The following is a 12,500-nucleotide window of genomic DNA, read 5'->3' on the forward strand; positions in this document are numbered from 1 at the left end:
CCCCCCTCCCTCCCTCCCTCCCCCCCCCCCCCCTCTCTCTCTCTCTCTCTCTCTCTCTCTCTCTCTCTCTCTCTCTCTCTCTCTCTCTCTATCTCTCTCTCTCTCTCTCTACTATAATCGATTACCACACATGTTCCTGTAAAATACATGTGTTAAACCAAATAATGAAAGTAATAGCCTAATTTGTTTGCCCTCCCACACATTCAGCTTCTATTGAAACGTTAGGTTTTAATTTAAATGAAAAGGCATAATGCGACGCCGTCAACGTAGGACAGATTTTTTTTGTTGTCCTCACACTACAATGTGACATCTGTCAGCGAGGTTCAATAATTAATTTGACTTTGTTCACAGTAGTCGTAAAATTAACAACCGTATCTCTGCGTTCGAAATCAAAGTCAAAAACTTTTGGCCTCATTAAAATTGTAAAAAAATTCCAATTAATTTGTTTTATTATTGAGCCATGATTCTTTTTGAGGCCTTTCTTCCCCTATTAGAAACCACTCACTGAATTCACAAAAATACTCACAGAACTCATACTCCCCCTCCCCCACCCACACACACAACCCCCCCCAAGGAACACACGAGGACCCCCCCAAAACAAACATGTGCCACACAGACCCCCCCCACACACACAAACACCTAGACCCCCATACATTCACACACTACACACTTACTTGTCTCCCCCATCTCATATTCGCTGTCCCGGAGCAGTTCAAAGATATCCACCTCCAGCTTCCCGGTGGTGGAGCGGTTGCTGTTGCGGTTGATGCTGTCTTTGGCCAGCGTGATGGCCAGACGCTCACCTCTGCTGCACTCCATTGGGTCATCGAGGATGGCGGCTGTACGGCGAAACACAGAAGGATATTATTAAGTTTGTGTTTTTGTATGCATGTGTGTTACTTGGTAAAGTTGAACAAAAGAAGGTGCAACACATTCCATTGTACGGTGAACCTTTGCTTGTTATATTTTTACCAATTACACCAAATCAATAAAAGGCTATGTCATGAGCATGATGCTGTTTTGGTATTGCTTTATCAATAAATGTGGATATGTCTGTCTGTATTTTATGGTAAAGTTGTTGTTTTTTTAAAGTTGAACACATTCCATTGAACGGTGAACTTCTGCTTGTTAAAACAAAACCACGAAAAGAGAGTTTCATGAACATGATTGGATTTGAATATTTCTTTAAGTCAAGTCAACCCTGCTTACTGGAGCTGTCAGCTTGGGAGAGATTGTGGAGGATAGTCCCTTGTTTTACAAATCAAATCAAAGCAGCGCAGTGCAATGAGATAGTGATGAAAAAAATATGAATAATACATAATCTGCAATGGTTCAAACCCGTTGTGTTGACGTTAACATAATTATTGTGCGGAAACGCATGTATGCTAATTCATTATTCAAGAAAAATAATGAGGTGGAAGAGGCACTAGGTTTCTCAGTGAGTCCTCTGAAAAGTTGTTTCTTATCCAGATTTCTTAGTGAGCCATTGTCCCTGCAGTCAGGGAGCTGGTGGTATTACAGTTTTTTCCTATCGTTTTAGGCAATTTACCTAAACCATGTTCACATTCCCTAAACATTTCACACAGTGAGCATACCAGTAGACCATGTGAACCAAACTGTGGTTACTTGCCCCTATGCTAAGATACAAATGCTGGCAATGACGCCTTCTTCCAAATTTCATGGATACCTGCCCCAGTCAATGTTCACTACTGGCAAAACGCTGTGGAACTACAGCATATTTTACCAATGTTTAGATACTCTGTTCAAAACAGTGAACTTTCTGTTCAAAACCTAACAGTAATTTAGATCACTGTAGATGGAAAGATGCTGCATTTGGACAGACAAATGAAGTTACATGTTTGAATAAGAAAAAATATTTAGTTTATAGTTTATTTATTTTATTTTACAGTAATTTCGATTTTTTTCCCCCTGTGCACCATAGTTCTTGGTGAATTGGCATGGAATTACTTTTTTTACGTAAAAGCAACACTACATACAATGAACTGTACAAAACACAGAGGATAAGTTTTGCAATGCAAAACACCTGGTGGTCATTTCAGCTAAAGACCTACTCAGCTAAAGACCTACTCAGGTGTTTTACATGTAATTTGTGCCTCGTTGAAAAAGGGCCTTCTTTGGCATTTGCTTTGGACTTCTTTACGTAGTTGGTATAGGAAAATGGATGCAGCAAGAGCAAGAGCAAGAGCAAGAGGCAGAGGCAGAGGAAGTGGAAGAGGTGGAGGTGAAGGTGAAGGTGAAGGTGGAGGTGGAGGTGAAGGTGGAGGTGGAGGTGAAGGTGAAGGTGAAGGTGGAGGTGGAGGTGGAGGTGGAGTAGGAGGAAGAGGAAGAGGTAGAGGAAGAGGTAGAGGAAGAGGGAGAGGTAGAGGAAGAGGGAGAGGGAGAGGAGCAGCAGCAGCAAGGACAGTTGTATCAGAGCAACTGTCATCGACCATGTAATCAATCATGGTCTGTCCATGAGGAAAGCTGGTCTGAGGGTTCAGCCGAACTTGCCAAGATCAACGGTGGCATCAATCGTGAGGGTTTTCACACAAACTAACAGGTACTATACAGTATTTACAGCATTCTGACTGTTGTGTTTGTGATTTGTTTCTGGATCATATATTACGTACTTACTGTATGTAATTGTTATTGAAAATTGTTATTCTCAGTTTCTCATAAAACACTTACAGTATTTACTGTATTTACAATTACAGTACATTTACCACACTCAATTGTGACATCTTTTGTGGGAGGTAAACCGACATATGAACACTGTCAGCAGATACTTGGCTTGGATTGTCATACTGTAATATTACAAACTTTATTACTGTAGTCCAAAGAAGTGTTTGTCTGTGTTTTTTCTCTTTTTTTCAATGCAACACTACAGGAAATCTATGCCAAACTGGAGGACACAGCAACATTTTATATATGCAATTGGCAATGCTTCAAGATGTTAGTGTTTTTTAGGTCATAGTGTTCTGAGAGGAAACATGTGTTAAGTTATGGCAGCATTGTTTGTGGTGTGGTTGTTGTAGTGCATTTTGCACCAAAGGTTAACAGATATGCAGAGGTGTGTGTCTCTAAAGCCCACTGTGTTAAGTGATAGGGAAAAGTGACCATAGTATGGGTACATGACCGAAAACGATAGGAAAAAACTGTAATGCCACTGTACCAGGAGGAACTATTGAGGTCTTGAGGGAACACTCATTCACACCAAAGAGAACGTCCTTAGATGGTGTGAACTCTTATGATAGGAACCTTTTGCAACACGGTTGGGTGAAAATAGGGACTGCAGGTAAAAAAACAACTTACCCAGTTTAGGATAAAATTCATATAAAAATGTTATAATCATATAAGAAAATAAATGAAAACAACAAACCCAATGAAGAACCGTTAGATAAAGGTTCCTTGACAGGAATGGGGTCTTCAATAAACAAAGTGTTATAATGCATTAAATGTATAAGTCGAACAGCGGGTGTATTGGCTTAGACTATTAACAAACTCATGGGTCAACCTTTATGACGAGAAGCACAATCCTAGGGATTTAAGGAGCGTAATTGGCGAGTAATCATGTTCAAACTAAATGGTCTGTTCACAATAAAATGTTGGAAATAATAAAGATAACTAGCACCTTCTAAGCTGGATGAAGCTAATGATCCTCTGTCTGCTGCCTTCGCTGTTAAATTTGCAGTAATTATATGTAATGATGAGGAGCCAAAAGCAAACACAGAAAGGTCATGTGAGGTTTTAACATGGTTTAACTGGGACTGTAGAGTTGAATGCCCTTTAATGGAGTTTAATGAAATGTACAGCTAAAATAAATTCACTTAATTATATTTTTTAGATTAAATGAAGACAAATTGATAGAGCAAAGAAAAAATATTTCCCACCCAAGATAGAGGACTTAAAATATAGAGGTTTTGAATATATTGCCCTTCTTCCTAATACCATGAATAAACAAATATAAATTACACAAATATATATAGTTGATATTAATCCCACTTTGGATTATGTGCCTCCTCCTGCCTCATGGTTTGAAGATTTCTGAAAATGTGCCATCCTTCCTCACTTCCAAACATGGGCATAAACCTCACACATTTATCGGCTATCGAGAAATGCATTTTCAATTCTAGTCTCCGTTTTCAATCAAGAATCACACACAGAGCCACAATCACACATCCTGTTTCGCCCTCGTGGCCACGTTCAATACTGGCACTCAGGGAGTAAATAAACAAACACAAATAATTAACAACACGCTTCCCAGAAAACGATGCTTTGATCCCTGTGGTTTAGGCAAACCGCACACGTCTCTGGCGAGTGTATAATCCCAGGGGAACCCTGGTTCCCCCAGACTTTGACATTTGAGGGTGGTCAATACGTGACAGGAGCCAAACAAGCAAGGTTTTGCAGGGTCAGCGCGCCATGTTCACACTGAGAACATGGCGCGCCCCATGACCCCTGGTAAACCAATCAATGAGCGGCCTTGAGTGGTTCTGTGGCAGGGCCGGGGGGGGGGGGGGGGGGGGGGTTTGTCTCGGGAAAGCAGGCGTGGGAGAAAGAGTGCACGACATCATCGGATTGCTTTCAGCAGAGGAAATGCATATATACATCGCCGCCAGGAACGAAGTGTCGAAGGGCTTGCCATGCCGACGTGTTTGACTCTACTGTAAATAAAATCAAAATACCCTCGATCAAAGGGTTGCCACGCCGACTGGTTTGATTCTATCGTGAATAAAGCCGAGGTCCCCTCGATCAAAGGGCCCCCAGCGCCCATGTTTTGGCATCACAGGGGCTGAAACGTCATCTCACGTGTTATCCGCGATTGGTTGTGAAGATGTACTTGAGGCACACAAATCCCGTTTCTCAGATGTGATAACCTTGTCACTCAAAGTGACAGCCGTCAATAGCTTTCATAATCCTATGATGCAATGCAATGCCCCTCAGCAGAATTCTCTCTCTCGATCACTCGATGCTAGCTGTCACATTGGTCCTTTATCCGAGTGAGCGTATCATTTACACTAGAGTTAGAGCATTAAAGTTTACAGCTCAATTTCACTTTCATTATCCAAGAAAGGAGGCGTGCATGCGTGTGTGGGTGTGTGAGCGTGCTTGCGTGGGTGTAGGTGTGCAGTTGTGCGTGTAACAGATGGATGCGTGTATTCATCTAAACCTAGCAGGAAAACTCTGAGAAAATGGAGCTATGTGTAAAACATGAGGGTAAAGCGGGCCGAGCATGGCAGGACGACATAGGCTAAGATCATTTAGCCTTGACCAAGGTCCCTTTCAATGCAATACATAGATACTGGGCCTCTTGCGTTGAGAGAATCAACTGGCTTTGTCTATTCCTTTAATGAGGCCTTCCTTTTCTTCAGCACGGGTATAAACCAGCAGGGTAATGAACTGGCCCCTCACCTTTTGTAGGAGGTCATTAACACCAACAGTTTAGTGCTGTCCTGGGAGGCGAGGGTAACGAGAGGGGCAGAAGTTCAGGCGATACTCTCATTAAGGACGGACACAAAAATATATTTCCTTTTTAAATCAGCTGCCCAGAGTTTCCAGGGATACAATGTGGTACATGGTTTATAGATGCATGCCGGGCGAGATTTGTTTGTTTAAAGTCCAGGCTGATAGTTATACCCCATATGCTTGCACCACTTATGAAAAGCTCCAGTAAGAAACAGATGGATCATTGAGTGGGCTTTAAACACGTGGAGAGATCAGCATATCAGGTGTGATAGCAGTACTTTGCACAGCACCGTCCACGTGAAATAATCAGCATCACACAAACAACGTTGTTTTTCTGACTTTCAGACTCATTGGCAGACCTTGGCATGTTCTCAGGAGGGATTACATATACACTTGTTGTTTGAGGCTGAAAAAGGCTGAAAAGAGGCTGAAAAAATAGCAGTGCAGAGGTCACAAGTGTGTGCTTCTGTTGACAACAAGATTGCAAGATTAAACAAAAGGTTTCTGCTTTGTTGTCAAGCATCTAAGGAAAGTGACCGAAATAATAACTGTTCTTTAATTCTCATACCTTTTACCTACTTGGTGGTAAATGGATGAGGTAGTTTGTGGCTCTATCAAAGAAAGAAGGTTTGCTGGCTTCTATTAACCTAACATGCTCAATATGATGCGATAACATTTATTTGTATCTTCTTTTTAAAGATTTCTTAATCAAATTGTCTGCTGTTATATTGCTGTATAACACATACAAACACGCACACGCGGGCACACACACACACACACACACACACACACACACACACACACACACACACACACACACACACACACACACACACACACACACACACACACACACACACACACAAACACACAAACAATAAAAAAGGTCTTTCACTACAACACAAAGGGGCCTTCAGAAAATTGTTTGATCATTTTAATTTCCATGTTAACTGAAGGAACATAATAGTTTGAAAGTTGAATTGCTCTGCAATTTTTCCAAGACACTTGAGCTCCTCTTCTGAATGCTATAATGACATTAATTAACTGAGACACTCAATGTCTTTCACAGCACTGCATCAGTAATTTCACTGATGTTTTATTGTGTATGTGTGTGTGTATGTGTGTGTACGCGTGTGTGTGTGTGTGTGTGTGTGTCTGTTTGCATGCACGTGTTTGTGTCAGCCAAACTCTCCTGTGCATTTGTTTGTCAGAAAAACAACATGCTTATCATCCCCAACAGGTCTGATAGCCGTTTCATTTATTAACTTCTCAGAACTCTGCCGCCATGGGCTAATCAGAGGGCCTGTCTGACTGCACCGGCGATGGTATTTCCAGCTCCCCACCTTAATCCATCTTCAACACAGGCCTTATGGTGTGTGCTGTCGAGGAAGGCAGAGGTGCTATCTTACATAATTAGAAAACCCCCCGCTGTCGGAAGCCCTGGTGACATGAAGCTGATTTCCTGCCATCAAATAATATAATTATAGCCCTCTTGCTCAAACAGACACACAGAAACTTCACACACACACACACACACACACACACACACACACACACACACACACACACACACACACACACACACACGCAAACACACACACACACACACACACACACACACACACACACACACACACACACACACACACACACACACACACACACACATACACACACACACACACACACACGTACACACACACACACACACACGCTCACATCATATTGTGTGGATTGTGGAGACACCGATGTGCTAAGTCTCATTAAAGTGTGACTAAATGCTGAGGCACATGAGAGTTGGCCAGCGAGTGTTCACTTGATCAGCCGTCAGTTGATACTCAACCCACAAGCACAGTTATTTATTTATTTGACGTTAAGACAATAGGTCGTTCATTTCAACACCCCATTAATCTTCATCTCAGTGATTAAAAAGAGGGCCTTAATGGGTGCTCTGTGTGTGTTTGTATGTTATTGTGTGTGTGTGGTGTGTGGTGTTTGTATGTGCGAGTGTTTATGTGTGTAGTACACTACACACATAATGGGTGTCTGCTTGTGTGTGTGTGTGTGTGTGTGTGTGTGTGTGTGTGTGTGTGTGTGTGTGTGTGTGTGTGTGTGTGTGGGTGTGTGTGTGTGTGTGTGGGTGTGTGTGTGTGTGTGATCTATCGGGGAGGTGAGGAGACCAGAATGGCTCCGTGTTCCTCAGCCAACTGACGGCTGAAGACGAGTGAAGATGAGGGTCACTGGGATGAAATAACGACAATAGAAACCATTATGTTTCTTCAGAACACGCATGGGTGAGCGGGCTGCCAGAAGGAACCATGTACGTGACCAAGATGAAAAGGAAATAATAACAGATAGGAGAACACAAATACTGGCAAATAATATATTCAGATGCAACAAGCATGAATGGAGAAGACCCCCCACACATATGACATGTTGAAGGAGTGTGGGCAAGATAAGAAAAGGTTATAATAACATGAGCTACGGTGCAACGTTATTGATTTGTTCAGGGAGGCACGGATGGGGGACGGGCGTCCTTGAGTCGGTCATTGCCATTTGTCTGTACATCTGTCTGTTTAGGACAGACGGCTGCCGGGTGACAGGCAGAGACGCGGGGTGTCACTGAGCAAGGAGACGAATGAATCAAATAAACACCAATACACAACGTGGTGGGCTCCTGATGAAAGGAAACGCAGTGCTCCCAGAAACAATACGGCGAGACAGGAAACGTGATGTGTTTACGCATTTCGTTTTACTGAAGCCCCCCCCCCCCCCCCCCCCCCACACCCCCCACCTCAGGGTATTGGATATAAAAAAAAAAAACTGAAATATGACTCGGTAAATCGTTCAAACCAGATGCACTTAAAAAGGAAATGAATACAAATGTGATTCACGTTGCCTCTGGGGGGGGGGGGGGGGGCCTGCGTACATGTTCCTGTACGTTACATGACTTTATGTCGGTGGCACTAAAAAAACTAAAAGAGAGAAAGAGAGCGAGAGAGCAAGAGAGCGGGTGAGAGAGTGAGTGAGCGAACGAGCAATCGAGAGAGAGAGAGAAAGACAGACAGACAGAGATACTGATGCAGTCAAGACATAGAGAGAGAAAAAAGAGAGCAAGAGACAGACAGACTGTCAGACATAGAGAGAGAGCAAGAGAGAGAGAGGGAGGGAGGAAAAAAAAAATATATGCAACAGCAATCCTGTTTAATCAAGAGAGAAATAGGCCATGTATCTATGTTTACAATCCAAGCAACAACCCCAGGCTCGGAATCTAATAAGTAAGATGTTATTGTAGAGGATACCTTCATTTAAACAGGCAGGTCCCTTAGGATGATATATAAGTGTTTTTGTAAATGTTTGTTTTTCATGGATGGTTTACAGTTCCTGTTTTGCAAGATCATCACTTTACCTAAAACCCCAGTCACCTGAAAACAGAAAACCTTCTGCTTGTGAGAAAAAACACTCCAGACACTTTAATGTCCCCCTTTGGTAAGTAAAAACCATAAAAAAGAACCATAGCCATGAGTGTACCACTGTTATCAAGCCTCCTACATTTTCCTCAAAAGTCTCTGTCAAGCAGCGGGCAGAGGAAGGAGACGATCCCTCACTGAGGAGTTTAGTGCTTCAAATCATCCAAGGAGTTACCCAACAAAGGTTTCCTAGGAGGTAGGGCAGAGCTGCCAGGAAAATGTGCAGGGAGCAAAAGTTGTGTTTCCAGCGCATAAGTAGGCGAAGGCTCTGTGACATGTCTCGACGTGTTGTTGGACAACTATGTCAATTTAAACACAGCACCGAAAGGTAAGTGTTTACCTGCCGTTTGCTGGACACAAAGATAAAACTTGTGCGCGGAAGGAAAATAAACAAAACATTGAGTTTGACTGTTTCTTTGGGAGTACCTTTTCTTTAAGGCCCCGACACAAAGGTTGATCCGGGATTGGCGCCTGAGGCTATCCAAAGCTGACGCCTGAAGCTATCCGAGAGCTGTGTTGTGTTGATTATAATCAATATCAATGAACTCGTATTGGGTGCAGCCAAAGGTTTGTCCGAGTTGAGCCACAAGTCAGGAGCCCTGCATGAATATTGGGAGCAGTGCTGCACGCTCCATCGCTCCCTGTCCACTATGGACTGCGGCGGTGTGTGACCCATCATGCAAAGGGACCCCTCCACTATATTTCCCTAAGTCGGGTTCTCCACTACAAACGCCGTTTTCTTTTTTAATTTCAGATTTGCCACCATGGCATCCATTCAAAGATTGAAACTTAAATGCAAATAAGATTTTGTAATACACACACAAACACAAAACATTCTGAGATGTGTGTTGCACTTCAAGTCAATAAAAGCAAACAGACAGACACACACGATCGATGAGGGTCATGGTTGTTAGGGAAAGATAGTGGGGGGGGGGAGACAGAGAGTGTGAGACACAGTTTACTGGCCATGCCCTTGTTTAGACAGCCTATTCCTGCTGGGTAGCACTTCCTCACAGCCAGGGTCAAGGTTCACAACCCTGACATGACCTTGAATTGCAGGCGCAGCTTGTTTGCCTTTATAGCAGTATCGTATCGCATATGTGCATGCTGGCAGGCAGACCGGGCAAGAGAGGGGAACATATATCTGTCAGGATTTAACTGCAAGATATCTTTGACTCAGGTAACTCAGGTTGACTCATTTCTCAGAGAGGTAGCCGCGTTCACCAAAGGGTTCGAGATACGCATAAATCATAAACTGGGTGCTTTGGTGCTCCAATGCCATGTTCCACTGGTCTAAAACCTAACTTACATTCACTGATTTTGTCCAAAGTAACTGCGAACAAGACACTACCGAACGGAAAGTGCAACACTGCGATGAATTCAACCAGCTACAAGGGCAGGAAAGCTGTAGGCCAAGCAGTCTTATCTGTTTGGCTGTGCAAGATGCTTAAGATTAGATTATATTCATACATGACTGTTCCTGGTGCCTCTTGGCCATTACAGCCACACAAGCATCCATGCCCGGTTGTGATTTAGTGTTCCACATTAAATACTTGCCATACTACCTGGCATATGATACTATAAACTTTATTAATCCTTCCTAAACGCCATCATACACACATATGACAGAGAGCCAGCAGGAGATTATTGGAAGACATATACCCAGCCCTATGAAGACTGCAGAGTTCTTCAAGGAAAGTGATCAAATCCGGGATAGCTTTTAAGAGACTTTATTTGTTATAAAGTATTTCGGTATGGTAAACTAATACTATGGAGCAAAAGGAGGTTGAAGCGTGTCTTTGCACGTGCTGAGCGTCTCCTAGCTGATCATAAACATAACCCTTATCTAATCGCTGCTGGAAGATTCTAAGGAGCTTGCTCCTGGAGATTGTTGTTATGGTCTCATCCGCATGGCCCGGAAGGAGTGGGAGGAGCCGGTGTGACGTATTACCCTCGGCTTCCTCCCTTGTCTGTGGTGCTGCCTTCTGTGGATGGAGCAGTTATTGCAGCCTTCAGTAAGGTCCTGCTCCCCTTGTGGCTATGTATAGTATTTACAGCTTATATTTTTGGTCCTGCTTCCTAGGGTCTATGTGTGGGTTGGTCAGGTTCTTAAAATACGTAACAAGACGACTGTGATGCACCCCTGAAAGGACCTCACCAATCAGACAATATTGATAGTGATCACATGTTTTCCCCACTCCCCCGAACCTCAAATCAATGGCACTAAGCTTGATTACGATTCAAATGGTTTGCCATCTCCCATACGGGGCCACTTTTATGTTGTTGTTGTTTTCTGCAGCAACACGGGCCATGTAGCCCATTGGGTCTGCCATCTGGTATTTAACAGGATAGACTGGCCTTATGGGTCAAAGACAGTAGCAGTAGTGAAACACAACAGTCAGAACAGCTGCTACGATGAGCGCTGGCAGTTGTAAGCATAATCTCTCTTGTGTTTTGTAAGTCAAACCTTGGCTCTTTTATCTTCTAAAAAAAATGGTATCCTTCTTGGTGTAGGTGCTACTTGGGGGCGGGTGGGTAGAGCAGTCTTAGACTCAATAAAGAAGGAAGGATTGAAGGAAAGGAGGAAGGAAGGAAGGTTGATGGAAAGCTGGGCTGAATGATGAAGAGTGAGAGAGAGCGATTGTGATCTTTGATTGAGTAAGATTGAGCCCTCAAGTTGGAGAAACACTGGTCAGGGGAGAGGGAGTGAAAGATTTATAGGTAAGGAGACAGTCAAAGAGACAGACAGAGAGAGTGTGAGAGAGAGCGAGAGAGAGAGAGAGAGAGAGAGAGAGAGAGAGAGAGAGAGAGAGAGAGAGAGAGAGAGAGAGAGAGAGTTGGACAGAAAGAGCTAGAGAGCTATAGAGAGAGTTGGAGAGGTCTAGAAATATAGAGTGAGAGATCCAATGGCCTCTGCAGACCGGATCACAGAAGGAGATAATGAGATAAGACAACCACAAATAGTCATTAGCACAACTTATAGATAGAAGACAAGAAGGCTGGTGTTGATGATGATGTTTAATGCAGCCTCTTGCTGTGTGCGATGTTACCGCGGCAACAGACCCCGGCGATGTGAGACAGGCGCTGTGTGTGGCAGGTGAGCACGCAGCGGGCCCTCGGGGACCTCTCAGCTCTCAGTGGGTGTCATTACCTGTCACTCAGCCATCTCCCCCCTCCACCGGCCTGGCCTGCAGTCAGAGCCACCTTATTGTAATTGTCCAGCGGACACACAAACATACACACACACACAAACATACCTACATATATGTTTTAGTGTGTGTGTGTGTGTGTGTGTGTGTGTGTGTGTGTGTGTGTGTGTGTGTGTGTGCGTGCGTGAATATTTATGGGTTTGAATATTTGTGTGAGTGTTTGTGTGTGTATGTATTTGTTGCTGTGTGAATGTGTGTGTCTTTTTGTGAATATTTATGTGTCCGTGCACGTGTGATTGTGTGCCTGTGTGTATGTGTGTTTATGCTCATGTGTATGTGTGTTTATGCTCGTGTGCATGTGTTGTGTGTGTCATCAGGAGGAGGTTAGAAGGGTCAGCGGTTCGACAGCAGACTG

General features: G+C 43.5%; 1 protein-coding gene across 1 annotated transcript in view; it reads right to left on the reverse strand.

Annotated features, from left to right (window-relative positions):
* The window catches only part of grik4 (glutamate receptor, ionotropic, kainate 4), a 140,350-nt gene that overhangs the window by 105,912 nt on the left and 21,938 nt on the right, over positions 1-12,500 (reverse strand). The window contains exon 2 of the mRNA XM_056611733.1: positions 675-839. Within this exon, the coding sequence (XP_056467708.1) occupies positions 675-839 (165 nt within the window). The remainder of the gene's footprint in view (positions 1-674; positions 840-12,500) is intronic.

Source organism: Gadus chalcogrammus, chromosome 16, assembly GCF_026213295.1.
Source record: "Gadus chalcogrammus isolate NIFS_2021 chromosome 16, NIFS_Gcha_1.0, whole genome shotgun sequence".
NCBI lineage: Eukaryota > Metazoa > Chordata > Actinopteri > Gadiformes > Gadidae > Gadus > Gadus chalcogrammus.